At 57.2% G+C, this 23,310-nt stretch overlaps 1 protein-coding gene across 3 annotated transcripts; it reads right to left on the bottom strand.

Annotated features, from left to right (window-relative positions):
- Window positions 1-1,174: 1,174 nt before the first annotated feature.
- On the bottom strand, window positions 1,175-12,783 carry ELOVL1 (ELOVL fatty acid elongase 1). 3 transcript variants are annotated; one of them, XM_067001651.1, is made up of 8 exons: window positions 12,739-12,783; window positions 4,809-4,879; window positions 4,202-4,392; window positions 3,948-4,028; window positions 3,724-3,780; window positions 3,304-3,409; window positions 3,010-3,146; window positions 1,175-2,625 (listed from the first exon to the last, which is right to left on the bottom strand). In XM_067001651.1, exons 2-8 carry the CDS (start codon window positions 4,861-4,863, stop codon window positions 2,371-2,373), a joined length of 882 nt encoding a protein of 293 aa, XP_066857752.1. In that variant the 5' UTR covers window positions 4,864-4,879; window positions 12,739-12,783; the 3' UTR covers window positions 1,175-2,370. The 3 variants fall into 3 exon arrangements, with proteins under 3 accessions (XP_066857752.1, XP_013033415.1, XP_047915075.1); XM_013177961.3 differs by lacking the exon at window positions 12,739-12,783 and adding an exon at window positions 10,726-10,871; XM_048059118.2 differs by lacking the exon at window positions 12,739-12,783 and adding an exon at window positions 6,041-6,177.
- Between the last annotated feature and the right edge of the window lie 10,527 nt (window positions 12,784-23,310).

Genomic DNA, 23,310 nt, shown 5'->3' on the forward strand with positions numbered 1-23,310 from the left:
AGTTTAAACCATTGTTACTATTTTGGGCAAAAGCAAAGACAGTCCTGTGTTTAATAAGAGCCAGCTGGGAGGGGCAGGGAGGGGAGAGGAGGCTCAGCAACAGCCAAGTGCCATCAGGGCTGGACTGCCTCCTCCAGCTCCTGAAGCAGCGACTCCTGAGCCCCACTGTAACACTGCACAGCACTGCAGCAGGCACCAGAACTCCCCTGCCACTCCTGGCCCAGGGAGCAGCAGTAGTAATTAGGAGAACCCTTGCACAGGGCAGCAGCCTCACCCCCCTTTTAGGGCTTAATTAATAGGAGGGCAATGAGCCCTAACTGGGCAATGCAGAGCTTTCTCTGACACCAGGCCCAGCCACAGGGCTGTGGCTGGGCTTCCACTACAGCCCTCCCACACCACAACCCAACCTACAGTGAAACTCAGCTTTGGAGGCCTGCTGGGCTCAGGCATTCCTCCTAGCCACAGCCAGGAGCAGCAGCCTGAGCTGGCTACCACCTCCACCTCACCCCACAGGTGTGAATCAGCACCGAGGCCTGCCCTGATCCTCACAAGGTGATGGGGAAGGCAGCACTGGCAGCCCTGAAGAAAAGCAGGCTGTCAGCTGGCAGAGAAGAGCAGAACCCAGCTGGGGAGGATGCACCACTGTAGCAGGAGCAAGAAGGAAGCAGCTGCACCCTGTAGCCCTGCCTGGACTGCTTTCTGTACCACCTTACACTGCCATGGCACTTCATGGATGGAAACTGCTGAGCCTAAGCAGCGTGCCCCTGCCTCTCCCTCCCAAAAGCAAGGGGCCGGGGTCCTGCTCTTTCCTGTCACCTGGGTCCCCCCCAGCTCTGCACTTGGGGCCAGGTCAGGATTTCTGAAAAGCAGCAGCTTCTCCTGGCCCTGGTCCCAGCCCGCACCCCTGCTCCACCCCAGCCATTCTTTCACAGGGTGGAGCCACTTTCACAACAGGAGCCCTGACACACTTCCTGCCCTCTGCACCACTCTACCAAAGCGCTTGGAAACAATCTGCCATCTGCTTCATCAGCACCCTGCTATCACCCTCTCCCTCCAACACAAACCTGCTACACCAGCTGCTTCTCCCGGCCCTGCCTCCAACCGCACTGGGCAGGACCACAAACCTGGAACGGCTTCAGAGCACAGCAAGCCAGGAAAATAAGAGGACAGAGCCTTTTCTCCTTCTGTCTGTTTATTTACGATAGAAGAGCAGCCCAATCAGACTGGGCCTGGCTCCTTCACCTCATCCTCAAGGCCATTGTTACGGCTTTGGTTACAGCCAGAGCAGGTGATGGGCACCAGGCCCAGGAGAACTGCTGCATTGCCCTGCTGAATGGCAGAGGGCACCTTCCCCCAGGCCCAGGAGGATCGATGGAGGCAAGAGGCGCTCGCTGTTACACCACAGCCGGGCACACTACAGCCATCCTCCACTGCGTTCACACCGGGCCAGAGCAGGGCTGGGCCCACACAGAAGCCAAATTCTAGGGGCAATTATTGCTCAAGTCTTGAGTTTGCAGGAATGGAAGTTGTCCAATGCAAGATGAGCCTGGCCTCCCCCGCTCTGAACAAGCCACCAGCTGCCCCACTGGATCCTGCAGGCTGAGCACCTGCTCAGCACCCAGCCCAGGCACAGAAAGGCAACACCAGGCAACCTGGGCTTATGTGGCAGAGGCATTTCAGGCTGTCACTACCCCACTACGTACCAGGCACTGGGCATGTGTGTTGTACTGGGCAGCTCTGGGCCCCTAGGTCCCATACTGGCTGCCCCTACATTCTCCACAGCCACACCTGAGCACAGACACCAGGGCAGGACCCCCCCACCTGGGCACACAGGGGCCAGAAGGGACATGCAGCACTGTGGCACGGAACAAGGTGGCACGAGGCATGGTAGCGCAGAGCACTCACACTGGAGCTGGCAGCAGCAAGCAACCAGGGACAAGTCGGTTCAGCCACACAGGCTCTGATGAGCCAGGGAAGAGGAGAGGGCACCAGGACAGGGACCAGTCTCTTCTTTTTGGTCCTACTCAGAAGGAAATGGCCCCCAGGCAGAAGGGCCAGATGCAGGCACTTGGGGGGAAGTTCCTTTGGAAACACTGGAATGGGACTGCAGCCCCACAGCTGTGATGCAGGCAGCTGCCTCTCTGCTCAGCAACAGCTAGAAACAGCACGAGCCTCCCGAGAGCAGGAGAAGTTGCCCATGGCTGCTCAGAGCAGAGGGGCTGGGCATGCAGACAGAGGACAGCAGGGCTGGGCACAGGGGTACAACAGTCTGTAGGCACTTGACTTAGCTAGTGGCACCCAGGAGCAGGGGAACAGGTCCCAGCTGCCTCCGCCCTGGGGCTCTCATTGGCTCTGGGAGGGCCTCGCCCTCTAGTTGGCTTTGACCTTGCCGTTGGTGACAGTGCCATTCTCATGGATGCTGCTACCGTTGTGCTGGGCTGCTTGCTGAGCCACCCTAGGCAACCGCTTGCCTTTGGTGTAGGACTGGTACCAGAAGTTGGAGAAGAGGATGAAGAAGATGGTCCCATAAATCCAGATAAGGTGGACAAAGATAGGGAACTGGTACTGGCAGCTGGGCATGAAGTAATACTGGGAGATGTGGACAGAGACGATCACGAACTGAGCCTGGGAATAAGGCAAAGGCAGGGACAAGTTATTCATGGGAGCAGGGCCAGGGATCTCCCACTACAGATCTTCCCAAGTGAAACCAGTAGGCTCCTTGCCCACCCTAAAGTACAGGTCAAGCATGATGAGAAGATGAGGAGCAGCCAGCAGCAGCTGGAAGAGACAGGGACAAGTCTCAAGGCAGCTTTTGCATATCACCCTCCCAGCATGGCCCCAGGGCAGCAGGCTGAGCAGCACCCATGCCCTACCAGAAGCCATGATGGGGCAGAGTTGCTAGAAACCCAGGGTGAGAGGCTGTAGAAGGGACAGCTACAGCTCCTGGTTGCATCTTTCATATGTACATCAGAGGCTGAGGGCACACACCCCGCCCCACAGCAGACTCACCAGCTGGATGGCCGTGATGTGCTTCTTCCACCACAGGTACTTCTGGAAGGCAGGTCCTGCTGCTGAGAGCCCGTAGTAGAGGTACATGACAACATGCACCATGGAATTGATCATGGCATGGAATGAGCCCATTCCCCCTGTTAAACGAGTTTACATTAGCATAAGTCAGTCGTGTGCAGTAGTCAGTACAAGCAGCTCCTAGAAGCCCAGCAGGGCCAAAAAAACCCTTCCCTGGTTAGCTGATGCTAACCCCACCCTTCCCCCAGCTGTGCGCCCTGACACTTTCCATCTTACCTGGTCCAAACTTGGCTCCCCACCACCAGCTCCAAGGCAGAACAGAGTGGTGGAAGAGGTGCAGGAATGTGACCTGTTCATTCTTCTTCCGCAGGACAAAGATGACCTGCAACGAGAGCCCACCGCATCAGGGACCAGCAACCCCAGCAGCAGCTAGAGCCGGCCGTGCCACTCGGTCAGCGATGCTTCATCCCTAAGCTCACTGCCACCACACGCTAGGTCACCCCACAACTTCCAGAGCTGTAACGCTCTCAAAGTGGCTTCTGCAACAGTCCAGTGACCTCCCTGGCACTGACGCCAGACAGAAGCACAGGCAGTCCAGACTGGAAGGGTTGAAGGAAGGACCTACCCCAAGTCCCCATCCAGCAAGCAGAGACCAAGCCTCCCCCCGGCACAGGGGCTGCCCAGTAACTCACTCACCGTGTCTGTCAGCTCAATGAACTTGGAGAAGACAAACAGCCAAGCAACACTGACCATCTGCAACGCAAGAGGTTAACATGAGGCCCGTCTCAACCTGACCATGCTGCCCCATGGCCAGATGCTTCCATCTAACAGCCAGGTACCACATCAGCTGCCTCAGAGGAGAGGCAGGTGGCTGTGATCCTGCTGTCCTGACATTTATCAGGAGAGGGAAGGGAACTCACCCTGAGGGCCTTGGGGTCCTGCGAGAAGTCCACGGGGTCACATCGCCAGGTGTACCCAGTGAGCCACCCTGCCATCAGGAACTGCAACAAGAGCATCATCAGGGTGAGGACCAACGCATCAGCTGCTGCATTTCCCCAGCCCTGCTCAGAAGGGCAGGGAACAGCCCAAAAGCTCCCCACCACCCACACAGCCTGCATGGAGTGCTTTATATATGCACACACACCCCAGACAAAGCCTGCTGGTGGCAACTCACCTCATAGACTATGTAGATCGAGAGTCCCACCAGGAAGAAGTTATATAGCACCATGAACTTCTTCAGGTTTAAAGGCTTCCTGTTTGCCATTAGCCGGGGACCCAAGGACAGTACAAAGTAGACATATGCCAGCAGGATGCCCATCACAAGGAACGGGGACTGCATCAGTGGGTAATCAGCAATGCGGGGGTCTGTGGAGAGCCATGGAGCAGAGCAGTAAGCATCCCCACCCCCGTCTGCTACACCAGCATCGCTCATGGGGAGTGGAGGCAAGGACACGGAAATCCTGTTCTAGGACAGGAGCACAGGCAGGGGGCAGCCTGGTGACAGAGGCTGGAGAGCCCAACAAATCTGAGGAAGGAACAGCCTGAAGCTGTGCTGCAGGGCTGCCTGGAGACCCCAGATGCAGGAGGGGACAGGTGCCCCAAGAGGTCCTGAAGCAAGACAGTCTCAGATGGCCCCCAAAAATACAAAGCTGCGTCTATGCCAGGGCAGAGGCAGAATGCAGCTAGACCCGGACTGCTTCGGGGCCGATGGCGCGTCCCCACAGCTGTGGCAGAGCACATAGTGCCACCTGCCCTGCAGCTGGGCAGCGCCGAACACTCACCTGCTTTCTTCATGAAGTCCTGATATATGGTCACGATGCCCTCAATCCCCTCCATGGTGGTGGCACTGTCTCTGTGGAGAGAGGAAGGGCAGATCAGGCAGCTGCTCCGGGAGGGCAGCCTGCAGAGCACAGCCCTGCACAACAGGGCGTTTTGAGCACAGCTTCGCAGGTCCTGCGTGTCTGGGCAGCATTGCTTCCAGCCAACTCTACACCAGCACCCACCCTGCGGTAAGGCCCTGTGCTACCCACTCCTCCTTCCCGAGCCTCACCCACCCAGCACACTGCTCTGCCTGACCCTGGCACGAGGTCCCCAAGAGCGAAGCAGAGCCGTGCCTTTATGGCCAGCTTAGGGCTCCTGCCCACTGGTTCCTGAAGGGCAGCACCTCAGCATCACTGCCAGACCCACGGCACGCGGAAGGAAAGCCGTCAGCTCAGACACTAACACCAGCTTGCCGTTCTCAGAGGTCCTGGCTTCACAGCCTTGCACAAAGAGCTCCTGACAAGTCCTGCCATCCCATAACCCAGCACCTCAGAGGGTAGGCAAGTCCGACGTGGCAATGACACTTCTCCCCCTTCCAGACAGGGGCAGAGAGTGATCCAGCCACAGCCTCCCAAAGGAACAGGCAGGGGAGTTTGAGACATCCTCACCCCAGCCTCCCTTGCTCCCCCAGCCCAAAGGGGGGCAGGAAGGAGGCAGTGCAGGCCCCAGCCCCTCCTGCCCCCTGCAGCAGGAGGCATTTCCCTGCAGGGCTGCTGCCGAGCAGACACTCTGCCTGCCCCTCCGGGAAGGGGCACAGGAATTGCTTCCCAGCCACCGTGTCCCCATCCCAGCCTCCTCCAGAGGATTGCTGCTGCCACCACCAGGAAGCGCGCAGCTCCTGCCAGGCCAGCAGTGGGAGGCTGAGGCTGGAGCAACCTCCTCCCCAGCAAGGTCCCAGCTGGGAGCAGCCAGCCACCCTGGGCCATCGCCAGCATCCCTCCTTCGGTCAGGGCCCAGGCAGGACAGCAGCAGGCACCACACAAGCCCAAGGACCCGTGTGGTGCCGCCAGACACCACCACGGCATCGCTCAGAGGACAAACACCCTTCCAACCTGTCCTAGCGCAGCGTCAGTGCTGGCGCCGCGCCGTCCCACACATCCCCACTCCTCTGCACTGGGGAGTGACACCCAGCTCCCTGCAACAGGGGTGGGGTGAGACACCTGCCCCTTCACCTCCATCCCCCAATACTCACTGGCAGCGTCGCCCTGACGAGAAGTGTTTAAGGTCCCCGACACGCAGCAGAAGCCCAAAGAACGCAGCAGGAACTAGAGCATCCCCGAGAGCCGCTCAGGCTCCAGCCGTGGGACGGGCAGCGCACAGCTCCCCGGAGCCGCGGAGCTTTAAGCTGCTCTGATGGCAGAGAGCAAGCTCCAAACTCGTCTGTCGGGTTCCAGCTTTCAACCACGACACCCAGCTACACCTTTATTTGCTAGATTGAGGAGCCCTCAAGAGTTAGTTCCCAGCACAGGTACCTGACTGCTCAAGCTGTGTTTATCTTATCAAGCCGGTGAGTCAGTCTTACTGCAGGGCCGGGGCAGAGACACGTCTCAGGTGGAACAGGAGCCTATTTTGGGCAGGCTGGGATGGGAAGATAGTATCAGTCACCTACAAACCTACATCTCACGCAGCAGAGAGGGACAGCACTCAGACACCACAGGTAACTCTGAACCTGGTGCCAGCAAGGCTCCAGCACCACCCAGGACCCCAGACCAAAGCAGTTCAGGGGTCCCAGGGCAGTCCAGACCCAGGTCAGAGGGCTCGCTGCAGTTTGGCCCTGGCAGACCGAGGGAAGGCCTGTCCTGAACACGGGCTCTGGGCAAGCACCGGGACCTCTACCAGGGCAGAACTACGCTCTAGACCTTTATGAAGGGATCTGAGCTTTCCCACAGCTGTTAGGCAGAACAAGCTCCTGCTGCACTCAGCTAACAGCAGCCACATCTGCAGGGACTCCGAGGGTCTCAGCCAGACCCGGTATCCACGCTGGCACACTGCACAGTCCTGCAGCAGGCAGAGACCAAAGCCCCCCTCGCAGATAGGTGTATCTCAGCCACCTCCATCTCCTGCAGGGCAGCCACTGCCCTTGTGGAGCTGCAGAGGGGCAGCTGAAGAGCAGACCCAGGCATCACCTTCCACCACACAGGAGGATGCCAAGTGCACTGGCCAGCCCGAGCCACGAGGGCTCCACAGCAGCCTTCCTGCTGCAGGCAGGGGTTCTCCAGCACGGAGCAGCACATCTCCAGGAGCCTCACCTCACCCCTGCCATTTCCTCTGCACGTTGAGAGGGGTTCACTGTTCAGCCAGGCACCTGCTCTTACATGCTGCACTGCACATCACAACGCGGTTACAGCTCCCTGCTTGGTGCCTGCCCCCTCCGAACAGGAGAAACTCTCCTCCGACTCCTCCAGGATCCTGAGCCTCTTGTGCAAGAGGCTGGGAGGAGATGGGGGAACCCAGAGATGAGCCTTGATTAGCTGAAGAGAAATTAAGCAAACAGGTTCAAGCATCCCAAAGCACCTTGGGGCCCAAACACACCCCACACAGTATCTACAGGCCTTGCAACACACCTCCTGCACCTCTCATCAATGGGGTGTCGCTGCCCTCCCAGGGGAAAGTTCCAGCTGTGGGCCAGAGCACTGGGCCACATTCTGCCCCGATAGCCAACGCTGAGCACCCGATACTCGCTCACACTGACACAGGGAGAGGCGTGCTATCCGCGAGCAGCAGCCCCAGCCCTCCCGCTCCACCAGCGTTCAAGCCGGAGATCAGTCCTGTAATAAGGGAGAAGGAAGCCACCCTAACTCCCCGCTGCTTAATTACAGACACCGGAGCAGTCTGGCCGGTGGCCGCGGAGCTGCCGCCGCAGGGAGGGCTGGCACCGTGGCCTCACTCAGCTGGCTGGAGCAGGTCCGGCCCCGCGGGGCTCCGAGGGAGCAGCAGCCCTCAGAGGTCAGAAGATGACCAGCTGGGCAGAGACCGTGCCAGCCCTCATCGGCCCTGTCCTACAAGCTGGCAGCGAGGCTTGCTGCCTCCAGGGAAGGCCTCCTCCGAGCTCACCCTGCCCAGCTCCATCACAGCGGCTTCCCAGCGCTGTGCTAGCCCCTGCCCCACCTCCCAGAGCTCCGGAAACCCACCGGGGGTCCAGCAGCGTCCCCACAGCTCCAGGGGCTCAACGGCCACGTTCCCCAGCAGGGCCAGGGGAGCTGCAGCTCAGATCCGCCGGTGGCAGCTGCACGGGATGGATGGACCCAGAACAGTCCAGTGGCTCTGGAGCCATCGCAGACAGGGCTGGACACAGCACCAAGGCTGCCACCTCCAGATGTCACCGAAAGCTGTCACAGCTCCAGAAGCTCCCCTTAGCTTACATGCAAGGGAACTCAGCGAGACGAGCGCAGAACCACATCTGCCCAGCACAGCAGCAGCAGAGCAGGACCAGGGACGAGGAGCTTGGCCAGCCCCAAGCGGCAGCAGCCGCCTGTTCTTCATGAACTGGGCAGCGGGACCGCTCTAAGACCGAGGTTTATCACAAAAGATGAAGCTTTCCTGAATCCCACAGCCATTGAGCACTTCCCCTGGCTCAGCTCCTGCACGCTGGATGTCAGAGGACGGGGCTCACAGCCGACACCGGCGCCCACATCAGCACGCTTCCATGGCAGCACAGCAGGGCCGTGCTCGCAGCGCAGGCACAAAGTGCAGCCCTTGCCATGCAACAGCTCTCGCAAGAGCTGCAGCCGGGACGGAGCTGGGCACCGCTCCTGGCACCGCAGCTCCCAGTGCAGGAAGTGACCTGCCTGGAGCGGAGCAGTTTCTCCATCCTCGGCGGGTGGGCGTTAATACCACACCACTATCTCAGGCAGCAGCTGCGAAACCCTCAGGCCTTTGGATGGCATCCTGCAGAGATTACGTCCTCCCCTTCCCATGCTCGCTGGAAGGGAAGAGTGAGAAGAGACTCCCAGACCAGCAGGCGAGCCCTGCACAGCGTGTGCAGCCATCGCATCCCCCCAGAGCTTCCAGGGGAAGGAGCGAGCCCACCGCAACAGGGTCAGGTAACCTTGTACAGAACCAAGCAGGTGATGGGTGCGGAGGGCCCAGAAGAACGCAGCTCACGGTGAGAGGACTGCACCCGGGCACGTCACCCACAGCACAAGCCGTGTTTTGCCACAAACAGCATCCCCGGCCTGACCAAGCGAGCTGCTGGAATAGGCTTACTCCCGATCATGTCCAGCACTGCGCCTGCACGGTCAGGGAGCTGGTGTCAGCACAGACGGGAGCTGCCGGGGAAAGGCGATATTGGGGGGAAGCCTGGCACTACAAGGAACAAGGCACTAATGAAGGGAAGGAATAAAGAAACACGGCCAGATACCTACAGAAGTAGAAGCAACATCTTCCAAAGCCAGCAAGTGGCCTCTGCTCACTGGGGTAGCACCAGGGGAGAAGGTGGAGACGGCCAGGCTGCCTCAGAGCGATGATGGCAGCCCCACATGGTGCATGGGAAAGGGCCCCCAGGGTGGGCAGGATTAAGCAGTAACAAGGGAGAGCACAGGGATCAGCCCTGCTTGGTGTAACCCTGACACCAGCCACTAGAAATAGCTCAAATCTTTCAGAGCCCTCTAGCAGAGGGAATCACCCCAACCCGTACGTGGGACAGACACGGTGCCAGAGCACTCAGCTGTGGTTTTATCAGGCAAGCACCTCACAACAGGGCTTCAAACCCGTTCCCACAGCAGTGGCTGTACCATTACCTGGTGATCTGTGTGCTGTCCCGCCCAGGCCTGGGCATTAACTGGACAGACACTAACACAAGATGGACATTAGAAGTCTACAAAGCAAGACGCAGAAAGGAGAGACTCCTGAACGCCCTCCAACAACTCTGACCACTCAAGAAGCTCAAGCACAAACTCGGAGCCACTCCTCATCAAGACAAGGGGACACTGCCTAGACCTCACCACACCAGCAGCTTTGGGCCTCCCTGCCCTCTGCACCGAGCAGGCAGCGGTCATACAGCCACGTTCAGACAGGAGAAGGTTACGTTTGTTGGGAATACGAGCGATGTCAGAGACTCCAGCAGCAGCAGCGCTGCACCACAGGTATCTCAGCAGCCCTAAGGCTTAATAGGTGCCCCCTTTACAGGGTTTACAGCCCTCCACAGAGAGGCACCTTATAGCATTAGGCCTGATTATCTCCACAGGTGTAGAAGAAAGATCAGTGCTATTGCTCCTCCTGCTGCTCCTGCACAGAGGGGGAAGCCACTCAGGATTAAGTAGCAGCAGCATGGGATCCAACTCAGTCTTACACAGAAGCTGTTAACAAACCATGAGCAAGGAGCTAACTGGAACAAGGTTCACAGGCTGAGAGCACCCCTTGCAGCAAAGCTGGGGAACATGCTGCCGCAGTGACAGCTCACCACCCCAATCCATCCCACGCGGGAAGGATCAAGCTGAAATTAAGCAGACTGAGGCACCGAGGCAGACTCCGGAGCCATCGGAGCTGGTTGCCATCTCCACCAGCCCCAAGCTGCTGAGGTCCCAGAGGCAGCCAGGCCACGGGGAGCTGGCTGTGACTGCCGCAGCCTGTCATCTGAGCAGCAGCAGCCCCACAGCTCCCGCGGGGAAGAGCCCTGGCTCCTGGGGACCAGCTCCTCCCTGCAGGAGCTCGGGCTGCCTCACCTGTTGGACGGGCAGGAACCAGACTTTCCGGCCCATGTCCTCCCACCATCTGACAGCCAGCAGGGCGCACGCTAGCACAAACCCAATACAAAATACAGGCGAGATCTCCCGGGCTGTAACAGGCTCCCGGTACCTCCTGGGAGGTGCCTTCTGGAGGATCTCAGCCCAAGAGCTGACTGTGCTGCAGCCCCAGCAGAGAAGGGGAGGCACCCACCTTCACCCACAGCAGCAGGCAGTCTGTCATGCAGCAACGCAAGGAGGACAGCTTCATTGTGTCCTGTATACACAAAGCTCTTCTTCACCAGGAAAAGCTGCAGACACTATGCACCTCGAATAAACTCGCTTGTTTTCACCTACAAGACAGGCTTCAAGACACCTCTGGGTCAGAATGAGTTTTGTTCCCCTCCCTCCCCAGCTTCACCAGGGCTGCTTCATTACATTCCTGTCCCAAAGGGCCATACAACCCCACACATCTAACAGAATCTCAGGAAACAGAAGTGAGACTACTACACAAGGAAGGACCACAGGGGCCCAGGCTGTGTGGGTGGCATGGCTTAACCCCTACAGCGAGATGCAGCAAGAGGCGGCTGCTGCAACAGCTGGCATGGAGCTGCTTCTGGGAGGAACAGGCTGTCATCAGCAGCGCACACCCATGAGCTGAAGGGGCTTCCCTGGAAGGAGATAAGGGCACAGCAGCCTCAGTCGAGCCCCAAGGGCTCAGCCAACTGTTTGACTCTCTAAACCATCCTTAAGAAGCTGCCCAGCAGGTCTGGTGGGAAGGTCAGCTACATCCAGCTAGGAATCTGCCCTGGCTGCATTCTGGCAGGAGAGAAGGTGGACAGCACCTTGGGGTTTGGACAGCTGCCACTGGGGCAGCACAGCAGGATGGATGCACTGCTACACGACAATCGAGTGGATGAGATGCTCCGAAGGAATGCACCAGCAGTGAAAGCACCCTGTGTGATCCCACACCATCCACTGAACCAGGGAGCCTCCACCCGGGGTAGGAAGGGGCATTCCCCTCGCTTCTTCCTGCCCTCAGGACTCCAGAACCAAGGCAGAAAGTCACGGGGACAGCATCAGGCAGCCCCTGTGCTGCTCCAAGTGCAGCTGTGGGAAGAAGCCCAGGCACTGAGACACTCAGCCTGCTTCCCCCATAGCCTCCCCACCTGTCGCAACACCCTTTAGTTATGCTGCCCCATTAGGTATTGGGAGGAGACCAAAGCAGCAGCTCCCCTGCCGCCCCTCCATTACCGCAGGCCCCCGCAGAGGGCCGAGAGACAGAGCCCAGCACCACCTACAGCAGGTCAGATGAGCGTTTGGCCACGCTCGTTACACCTGCAGCCACCAGCACGCACAGCCCCATGTGTGAACCCACAGCAGCAGCACCGCGGCCACCAGGAGGGTGACGGGGCCCTTCCCCGCTGGCATGCCGGGGCAGGAGGCCGAGCACCTACAGCAGCCGGCGCTCAAAGCCAACATTGTGCTGCCAGCCGCGGGGGAGGCCTGGCACCGCCATGCCGCCCGGAGGAGGAGGGAAGAGGACTCTCAATGGCACATTGATGCTGACGGCCGGGAGCCGGTGCCGGCGGAGGCCGCTCTCACCCAGCGCCGCGCCGGGGGCAGCCCCCTCCCCGCCGTGCCGCCACCGGGCGGGGACAGCCCGGCCCCCCGGCGGCCTCCCCGTCCCCTCCCGCCCCGCAGCGGGCGGCGCCGGGGCCCCGCGGCGGGGCGGGGAGAGGCCGGGCCCGGACGGGGCCTACCGCGGCCGCCCGGAGCCCCGGAAGCGCGGAGGCCGCCGGCCCCGGGGGCAGCCCCCAGCGGCGGGGGGGACACCCGAGGCCCGCAGCCCCCAGCCCGGCGTGGGGCGGGCGCTGTCACCCCGCGGCTGTCACCCCGCTGCCGTCCCCTCCCCGGGGCGGTGACAGCCGCGCCCAGCGGCCCCGCGGCCTCGCCGCCTGCCCGGCGGCACCCGGCCCTCCCCGGGGCGGGGGGGGGGGGGAACACGCCGCCGGGACCCGCGGTGACGGCGGCGCCCAGCCCGCGGGACGCGCAGCGCATCGACGCCGGGCCGGACAGACCCTCCGCCCGGGCGGACCCGCCCCAGAGCCTGCCCCAAGCCCAGACACCCCCAGCCGAGCCCGCCCCGCTCCCCCCATGAGCCCCGTCCCCAGCCCCGCCGCCCCCACGTGCGCGCAGCGCCCCCGCCGCCGCCACCCTCACTCACCGCCGGCCGCACCCCGCTCTGCCCGCCGCCACGGCCGCCCCGCGCTGAAATAGTGCCGCCCTGCCCCCTTCGCCGCCGCGGATTGGTTCTCAGCGGGAAGCTCCGCCTCTTAGGGCGGGGCTTTCCCCTCCCGAGGCCAATCGGCGGCGGAGCCGCAGCCCGCCCGTGTTGTGGCCACGCCCGCGCCGGCAGCACCTCAGGGCTGGGGCTGTGAGGGGAGCTGAAGGGATGTGGGGCGGTGGGGGGGGGGGCGGGAGTTGGTTTTGGGGCGGTTTTGGTGATTTTGAGCGGCGAGGCAGCTCCCTGAGGAGGTCGAGGGGCAGCAGCGAGAGCCGCCGTCATCTAAAGTGGGGGGGATATGTAAAGCTGCGCTGTCTCAACATCATCTCCAGTGGCAGTCCCGGTCCTCACACAGCATCCCCAGGGTGCTCCACGGCGGCAGGGTCCGTGGGTCCGCCATGGTGGGCAGAGACCCGGCCGCCTCAGCCATCTTCTGCAGCCGAGGCACAGCCTCCACATCACCCGTAGGCAGTGAGGCACACCTTCACCAGAGCTCAGTGTCAACGGGAGGCCCCGGACTTGGTGTTTTAGGAGGGCTCTCCCAGTTTTAGGCTTTTAGGAAACGTCCAGCTCCAGGTGGCACGTGCACTTCTGTTTTTTTCTCCAGTGACACCACAACGGCTGTGGCAAGCACTTGGGGACACAGGACAGGAGTCCTCAAAGACATCAAGTCTGGCTGCCTCGTCTTCACGGCTTCATCGTGTGTTGTCCTCACAGACTTATCAAGCCTCATCTAAAAAAGTGTCTGGGCTTTGGCTCGCGCTCTTGTGATCTGAAGGCAGTTTTGGAATTCACTGTTCTAATTGTTAGGAATCGTCTTCTCATTTCCAGCTTACATTGATTCACGGCCAGTTAATATCCATTTGTTCCTGTGCCAGCACTGTCTTTTATCTCACACAGGTCCTCACCTGGGTATTTGTGCTCCAGTGTATTTGTAGACAGCGATCACCTCCCTCTCAGCCATTTTATGGAAGTCTAAACAAGCTTTTCCAGCATCTTCTTACTAGCCAGACTGTCGCTGCACCTAGTGCCTGGCAGTACTTCTGGTCACACCGCTGTTCAAATTCCCTCTTCTGAAGGTGGGTGACCAGAAGTGGTGGCACACTTGGTGCTTACCTGGTGAGAATTCCCCATTTGGACAGACCAGGGCTGCACTTGTAACTGTGCTTCAGGTGCTTGCAGCTCACAAAATCCCAAAACTGAAGTGAAGAATTGCACTCATGGTGATTTTCACACCTTTTTAGGTGTACCTTTCCTGCAGCGCTGATGCCTCAACACTGGATTCCAGCAGATTTCATCAGAATGCTCCTAATATTTTTGCTGGTCCGTAAGGAAATTAATTATCAGAACATCCACAAAGTACCTCAGTAGTAACCTTCTGCGTGTCCTGATATGCTCCCTTTCACCAGGCTCTGCTTTCATCTTGACCTTAACCACTCCTTCCCACATGAAATTCCCGTGCTCACCTCTGCCCCCCCCACCTACCTACCAAGGTTTCTCGTGTATCAGCTGCTTCCCTGCAGCCTGTATAGGGCCAATTACTTAACAGAAAGGTTAGTCAGACGTAATAGACTATTTTATCCCACTTTCCATTTCCTGTCCATGTGCTGAGTTACTCTTTAATTGAATACTAACATCAGACTGGCAGGCCTGCAGCTGTCTGGATCACTTTTTCTCCCCTGTTAAGTATAGGGATCAATCTTGTTTGTTCTCTTCGCCTTTTTTTTTTTTTTAACTTGTCCTCCTTTTAATTTGAACCATCAATCTTTTAGTTGATTCTTGGTCCAGCAAAGTGGAAATCTTGCTATGTTTCTTGTCATGAAATGAGAGATCACCAGTGGATGCCTTCCCATTCCCTACCAGATACTTTTCAGCCTTGTATCCCACATCTCAGAGCTTTCTCCAAGCATTCCTTCTCTCCTCTGGATCCACCCTTGCTGGCAGGCTTGTCAGGCTCTAACAATGAGCCCCAAATTGCACAGCCCAGCCTCTTCCTGCTGTTGGAATAAATTTCCAGGTCACTGTCTTCTGCTCTGAATTAAATTTCTTTCTCCTCTCTCTCAGTCCTGGACTCTAGTTCCCTGTTGCGTCTGCCGTCTCCACCATTATTCCTGTGGGGTATTTGCTCTTTAGCTTTCCCTTGCTTCCTCATCTTCTGTTCGTGCTGTCAGTTCTCCAACACAGCAAATATATTTCTTCATTTTATTTCTCCTCTATTAGTTGTGTTTGTTTGTTTGTTTGTTTCCTTTTCATGGTCATTTGCTTAATGGGTTGCCCTTGTCTGCATGTCATTTGCACTTCTCATGCTCAGTGGGTGTCTGCAGTTCCTTGGAGTCCCCCTCCAGCCACGTCCCCAGAGCTGCACCAGTTAGGGCAGGAGCTCCCGGAGGTGCAAGGACCCTTGTGCACCAGAGCACCCAGTTACGGCTGGCTGGAGGGATGCAGAGCCCCCTCCTAACCCTTGGGGACAGGTCTCCAGCAAGGACTTGGTTAATCTGCTGCGTGTTGTGGAGCTCCTGCCTTCTGGCCTCTTTGGAAGTGGCATGAGCACAGAGCAAAGAAAGTCCCTCAAAAATGAGGGAGGTGAGGATGAAGGAGACAAAGCCACAGAGTGACATCGCCTGTCATGTACAGGCTGATAATTCCCGGAGTGTCTGGAGAGAGACTTTTATAAATGGATAATCTGCTTTGATCTGGAACCCTGCCTGCGTGGCCCGCGATACGGGAGAGTGGCTGTTTGCAGGCAGCCGAGCGTGTCACTGGCAGCAGCCGGGAGTGCGAACCAGAGAGGATCGTGTCACACGCATGCAACCACTCCTGCAGCGGGCAAAGCCCTGCGGGTCATTAACTCTTCACCTGCAATTCAAGAAACAACCTGGCTGTCGTGCTCTAGTTCGCAGCAGCATGGGCTGCGTACAGCCCGGCTGAGGCACACCGGGCACCGGCTCTGGAGAATTTGGGCTTCTTCCTCCATCGCTTATCTGGGAGAACAGCACACCACTTCCACTGGCTTTAGTGAGGGACTGCTGATCCTTCTCAGCATGGAAGTCGGTTCAGGTGGACATGGGTGTGAGTCTCTGCACTCTGCCTTTCTGCTTTGCCATCCACCGGTTGTTACCTTCACTCTTGCAGAGCCAGATGTGGCTCTCCTTCTCCTCGTTGCTCTGTCTTGGTGCAAAAAGCAGGTGTGCACTAATGTAACTTGCTGAAGGCGCACAGATGGAGGTATTCAGCACAGAGGATTATCGGACTATCAGATGGGAAGGTCTGGAGGAACTAAGCAATAAAATAGGAATGAAGTTCAGTGAGGGGTTATGACCTTAGGGATTAGTAATGACAATTTCGTCTGTATGCGACGAGAGATGCTGGTGCGATTTCTCAGTGAGAGAAACAGCAAAGTCTCTCACCTTTTCTGCTCCTGCCAGTCTGGAAAACTGGCTTAGAGTCGCCCTGCAGCTGGGGGGGATAAGTGGGGTGTGAGCCCCTCCAGGCGCTAAGATCAGTCGATGTTCTCCATTAATAGTTTTTCAGTTTTTACTGCAGAGGTAGAAATTCTCAAGATCTTGGCTTTCTGAGAACCTAAAGTATCTTCTAGCTCATGTCTGATTTATATAATACATTTATATTTTCTTATCATTCACTGAATTTATAGCTGTGATTTTTTTTTAATACTCAAAACTTGAATCGTGAGTCTCTTGTTGGCAAAAAGATTGACATAATTCAAATCAAAAAATCTAAACGATAATAGATAAGATGAATTCAGTAAAAAGTAAGCACGGGTACTCTTGGCTCTCTATTCTTCAGTGGTCTTTGACACACATAATTAGCAAATTCATGTACCTAATTGGGGATTGAAAAGATGATATCCAGGTCTCACTCCTACCCTTTTCTTTTTAATCCTGAAAAGCCAGGCATTGTGCATGCAGTCAATAGAAACCCTGCATGTAATTTGGCTCTGTAATGTGGTTTAACCCTTCTCCCTTTCTCCTGAGGTTGGACCCTAAAGCACTATCAGTCATGTATCATTGCTGCACACTTTCTCTGTAACTCCAAGATGAAAACTGAGAAGTTGATTATGTTGAGAGCCCCAAAAGGAGATGCTCCTACATCACCTGCCTGCTACTGAAAAAATAAAACAGGGCTTTCATAGTCACTAAAAGCGGAGACATACGCACTGCTTGGAGCCTGAAAGACCACAAAATGCCATAGTGCCCACTCACGATTTCGACAGCCGCAGATGGGCAGATAGGCCGTGCCCAGTGCGCATGCGTGGCTGAGCTCAGGCTGATACGCTGCCTCCTTCCATGGCTGTTATCAACATTAAGTGACTCATCTGTGCAAACCTGCATCTGTTGTTCGCGCTGATTACATCACCCTGGCAGTACAGGCCCATTACCCCAGCACTGACAGCGCCGCACTCTTCCCTTTGGCCAGAGGAACGAAATACCTTCGGCCTTGGAATCCCAAGTGCCTGGAAGCCCCTCAAGCTATCCGGAAACAGCTCACGCCGTTCCTGTAGGCAGCAGACGTGAAATGACCCCGCTCAGATCCCAGCTGGAGCACGGCGCTGTAGTTTCCCTTTGAAACATCACCTGGAACAAGGCGTCCTGTGAGACAAAAGCAAAGGTTGTGGGCACCGTGGTGGCTGAGCTCAGGTGCTTTGATGGCAGACTTTCACCCTGCTGTGCTTAATTGCTGAACTTTGCCTGCCGGCCGGGGTGGGCAGCATGCATGACTGCGGTTTCCTGCCATGACGAGAACTGTTTATCAGCTGCATAAAAGCCAGCAGCCTCGCTGGCGTGAGCCCTGACGCCCCAATTGCAGGCTGCCAACATGACTCCAGCAATACGTGACACCCTGGGACCCTCTACGGACATGCCAGAAGTCACCGGGCCTGCTAAAACACCCTCCTTCTTCTTCCTTGCCGGTGCCAACCTTCACGAGTGTCCACCTGCAGCGTGCCGCAGCAGGAAACCGTGGCAGCTCTGCGAGCTCTGCCCCCGGTAGGAACCTGAAAACGGCCCCGTCGCAGGGAGCTTCCAAAGCTGTCTCACGGGCACATGGTCAGGAAGAGAGAAAATGCAGGTGATGGGAAAGCCCCAGCTTTGCTCATCCCCAGCATCTCCCTTTCTCTCTGAAGCCATTTCATTTTGCCTCTGCGATTTAGAGCCCGCAGCGGTGGATCGGCTCCGGCAACCCGTCCCAGACTGCCTGGAGCCTGAGAGCTGCTCCTCAAAGCCTGGCAACATCTCCACTCCCAACGGGTGTTTGGGGTTATGGGTAGATGTGGTGACTGCCACCCCTATGCCATGCTCCAGGGCTGCCCTCCCAACGCGTGCTGCAGCATCTCCATGGAATGAATGAAACCAGAAGAAAAAACACCTCTCAGGTGCCCTCAGCTGTGCCGGAGCTTTTCCTGGGGGGCCTTTGCCTTTACCTGCAGTGAGCACAGCCTCGTGCGGAGGCTGGCTGGCCCCGCAGGGGTCCTGGGTGCTGAGCCTCGGCCGCGGGGCCGCGGGGCTGCGGGCAGGCGCTGCTGCAAGCTGCCAGGCGTCGGGCTGAGCGCGCTGCTGCTCGCTCTGCGGGGACTAAGCCACAGAAAGGACATTGTCAGAACAGGGGATTGTTCTGGGAGAACAGGCCGCACAAAGAGGGATTGTTTTGCTGTGAAATGAGGCCGTGTTTGAGCTCTGGCCCGGGATGGGCTTTGCCTGCCTGTCCGGGCTGCAGCCTGGTGGGGGACGCTGCCTGCTCCCCGGTGGCTGCTGTCCTCCCCAGCCCTCCTGGCATCTTCTCTGCTTCTGACGTTCCCCCCTGGTGCAGTCAGAGGCACAGCACACCCCTCAAGACCCACGATGGGAGATGAGGAAAAGCAAATTCAGAAAAAGAGAGCCCATGGCAGGTCCTGGGCTCCCACACCTGCCTGGCAGGTCCCAGGGGCACAGGGACAGAGGAGAGCAGCAGCAGGGCAGCTCCCACCGTGAGGGGCTGCAGTGTTTCTCCCAGATAGCTGGCAGCAACCGTCCTCCCTTGAAGGGACAGATATAACCAGGAGGGAAACAGAGATATGCAGTGAACTGCTCCGAGATAGTGGGCAGAGAACATAGCAGCCTCCTTTTTGCAAATGCTCATCTCTCCAAAAAAGTCTTGCTCCTGGCGAACATCACAGGCTTCCTTGGGTGCCCTCATGCCTGCACGGCGTACAGGGACAAACATTGTATACTCGATCTCAGGCAAGACACAGAATACGGGGTACGAAGACGGGAAGGAGAGGGGGCTGCATGCTCAAAACACAGGTTGGAGCACAGCCACGAGGTCTGTTGCTATTTTTTTTGGCATTGCCTAAGCCTGGCAGTAGGCATTGCAGGGACAGGCCTAGGGTCAGACCAGCAACATCCTGGGAACACTGCAGCTTCAGCAAGGAAATAACACCCACCACGCAGCAGTGACGCCCCTTTGGTCCCCAAAATTGGCCAGTAAACACTCAATGAAAAAAAAAATCAAAACGACACTGGGGCACGGTCTTCGCTCAGAAGAAACGCAGCTGCCACGCCACGAAGCACAGCAGGGCCTTAGCACCACCGCCAGTGTGCTGCAGAAGCTGCCGGGATGTGGAGGCAGCAGAGGGAGAAGCCTCACAGCGAACCTGCAAACCAGGGACAGGATCAGAGCAGCAGGGACAAGAGAGCCGCTGCAGGAACCAGCTCCTGATCCCCTGACTTTGGAAAGTATGTGTCTCCGTCAGAAAAATACACACAGTAATTTCCTTTCTTAAAAAAAAATAAATAAATAAAATAAAAATAAAAACCACATTGACACACACACAAAAAAAGACAAACGCTTCTCCTTCCAGGAGGCCAGCCAACAGAATTTGCGTAGGCCTTCGGCATTCCCTCGTGTGCAGGATTGCCCCCGAATGTTTTGCAGAAGGTTTTTATTAGTATCTAAGTGCAGGTTTCCACCAAGGCAACATTTGTGGATCCAGCCAGACAGCTACAGTGTCGTAAGGACAATAAACACACTGCGGGGCCACATCAGTCTGAACTATTCTTACGGCACGTATTACGAATATTTCCAAATATCCCACCGCAGGAGCATGCTTTTACCACCACAGCGTCTATGTGAGGCACAAAGCGGTAACATTTACCTCCGAGGTGGATGAAGATTTATTGCACTTGGTTGAAAGGCAGAGCTCTGGGGGATTTTCCCAAAGTGCCCGTGTGTTCATTTTTAGACACCGGCTGTCACTTAGACAGGACCTGGCTCTCCCGGGGCCACCGAGCTCATGGGGAGAGCCTGGGGGGAGAGGAGAGCCCGGCTGGGGTTCCTGCTTCTACCTCTTGGCCATTTTCCCTCAGTTTGTGCGTTTGGCTTACGAGCAGTTTTCGAGCTTTTTTGCTTTCCAGCTCATTTTGCTGCCGTGTCCGTGTGTTTGTGCCTCTGCGAGCTGCAGGTGAAGCTGCTTGGAGGGTGATGCAGATGCAAAACTTGGCTCGTTGCGTTTTGGCAGCACACACGCCGTTGTGTTCCTTCTTAGTGAAAAAGAAGCGCTCAGACTCCCTCAGCCCAGCCACCAGAAACGTTCTCCAGTCCCACAGACACCGGGTCCCTGCCGTGGCTTTGGTATGGGGAGCAAAGACCTGCAAAGGCTCCCTTCCCTCGGCCATCCCGCTGGCCGTTTCGGTCGCATCTCCGCTCGCCTTACGTACCTCACCTTCTCCATAAAAAGATCCGCAGGTTACAAACTAAACAAAAAAAAGTCTGTGTTTTCTTTTTCAATGAAAACGAGACACCTGCAGGCACATCTCCGCCTGGGGACGGGCCAGGAGAACAAACACGCGGCAGATGTCGGCCGTGCTGCTCAGTGGATGCGGAGAGGTCCCGGGAAGAGGAGGCACCCCGACAAACCTCCCAAAACCCCTCCAAACCTCCCCAAACCCCTCCAAAGTGGAGGAGCAGCCCAGGGCAGCGGGACAGGCCGCGGGGAACGCGGCACGAGGTGGGAGCGGTGGGACCAGCATGAGCTGGGCAGGAAGGAAAGGCAATAAATACCCCGGTCCTGCGCCCGGGAGGAAGCCAGATGAAGTGTTCCTGTCAGAAGGGTGAAACACTTTCCACTCTGACAGGAACTCAGGAAGATGTTCAACAGCGGTTGCACAAGGCAAATGGTAAAAATACAGAAAGTCCACATACCCTGCATCTCTAAATTTAAACGTATGTACGTATTCTAAATTAATATACAGACGAATTATTCAAATGCTGACATTCAATGAGTCAAGGAGGACTGGAGAAGCTCCAGAGGCCAAGAAAGCTGATGTTATGCCAGCATTTTAGCAAAGTAAACAGGATGGCCTTGTAAACAGGTGTGTCTATTCGACAGCCATTCCGTGCACAATAATGACAGAAAAATATGCGATCGTATCAATAAACGCTTAAAGCAGAAAAATATAAATACCAATCATCAGACAGTAAACCTGTCAAGCTAACATGATAATTCTTCTGGCACCGTATAGCCTTAAATCTCCGGGGGAGAGCTGGCTGGGACGGCAGCGCTCAAGGAACAAGCTGCCGACAACGTGGCCGGGCGCGAGGCAGCAGAGGCGATGCTCCCCGGGGAACTGGCACCGACGTGCTTCTGTCGGGGAATGCTGAATGGAGTAAAGCTGATGGCCTGGAAGGAAACGAAGCGATGACAGGTAAAGCGTGCCGTCCGGGGAGCCAGGGGCACGGCAGCAACGTGGAGCCTTCGGGATCCCCAGGGCAAAAGGTGTCCGGGGGGAGAGCAGCCCAGACAGCCCAGCAGCGCCTGCCCCGCCGGGGTGAGCCTCCTCCCTGCCGAAATTACCCTGCTAGGAGGAGACAGGCTCACAGGGTGATGGGACAAGGCAGGAGAAGGAGTCCCAGGGGCTCTGCGTGCAGCACGTCCCCGTGCTGGCGGGGAGTACGAGTCCCCGAGCACTTGGTGGGGCTGCTGCGGCAGCGGGGCTCAGAGCTTTGCCCCGGCCATGCAGGGCTGTGCTTTTATTCTGATACAGTGGACTGGGAATGGTGAAACCCCACTGGACTTACAGGCCACAGGGACAGTCAGTGGACCATGTATTTCCAGCATGACTTTGTGGGTGAAAGGCCTGTTCCTGTTCCCTGCTTCCACGTTTGAGCACTGTCAGCGGCTGGATGAGGGGTTAAAGTCTGCCTTTGAAATTCCCATTCCCACAGCCAGAATAGCGTGTCCTAGTCCCACGTCCCAGAGGACACGAATGCATAAAAATATTTGGATGAGAGCCAAATGCTGGAAAACAGAAAAAAAAAAATGCCTTAAAGCAAACGGCTCTGGGACCTCCATCGGTTCAGTTTGTTGTAAAAATGGATCGAGTATAACATCCAGCCTCCTCTCCATGGGGCTAACAACTCAGGGGCTCACTCCCTGGCCAAGATCCAGCAGCTTGAAGGGAATTAAAGAAATACAGCCTCAACATAAGGTGCAATAAGTCAAGAAAATTAACCTTTGCAACAACCTACCAGCCACTGCAGAGCTGTATCAGTTCAGGATCAACTGTTTTCCTAACAACGATTTACACAAGATCTAATTCAGGGCAGGCTGTGTCATACAGGAAGTTACGCTGGCGAGCTTGCCGGCCTCCCCAGCTCTATAATCTACGGAAAAAAAAAAAAAAAAAACCCTGCCTGTATTTCCCTTCCTCCTGTCCAAGTGTGTGAAAGGTCTGGCCTGCCCCACTGGAGGCGTTTTTGGGAGAGCCAGGTTAGCGCGTGTGGCTGGCAGCCACGCTCTGCCCGTGTCCCAGGCTGCCCCAGCTCTGAAATGTTTTAGCTTTATAAGGAAGCCAGGCTGGGGGACAAAGCAAAGCAGCATCCCAGAGCTGAGGCTCTGCGTATGACCACGAGCGCCACGCATCTGGCACAGGTTCCTCTGACATTTTTCCGCCTTCCTTCCCAGCCTAAACAGGGGCGTGGGCTGGAGCAGGGAACAGCCATCCCCGCGGCGCTCAGCCCCTCGCAGGGCACACGCAGCCCGTCATCCAGCCCCCGGCGCTGCCCCAAGCCCTCACACCAGGGCCAGCAGCACGGCCCTGCCTTCCCAGCAGCTCCTCGCAGCAGTCAGCAGCTCCCGAGCGCTGCGCTAGCTGGGGGCAAAACGCAGCCCCATCAGCCTGGCCGGGAGGATGTTGCTGCAGACACGTAGCTGGGCTCATTTGTAATGGAGCCGCTTTGCTTATCTTCCCAAGCTGCGCTTCCAGTTGAATTTTCTACTTCCCAGCGCAGTGCTTTTCAAGCCATCTGCAGAACCTCAACGACACCGGGCTACTTCTAAGCAGCGACAAAGAATAACTCAGCAAAGCACCTCTTTGAGGAACAGGTTTTAATGCATTAGAGTCCATAACTCCAGTGGACAATGCCCAGGCTCTGCACACCAAAATGGGTTGACAGCTGCCCTGGTCACAGTTTTATGGAAGGTTTCATTTTGGGAGAACAGCCTCCACAAATAAGCTGGAT

Source organism: Anser cygnoides, chromosome 8, assembly GCF_040182565.1.
Source record: "Anser cygnoides isolate HZ-2024a breed goose chromosome 8, Taihu_goose_T2T_genome, whole genome shotgun sequence".
NCBI lineage: Eukaryota > Metazoa > Chordata > Aves > Anseriformes > Anatidae > Anser > Anser cygnoides.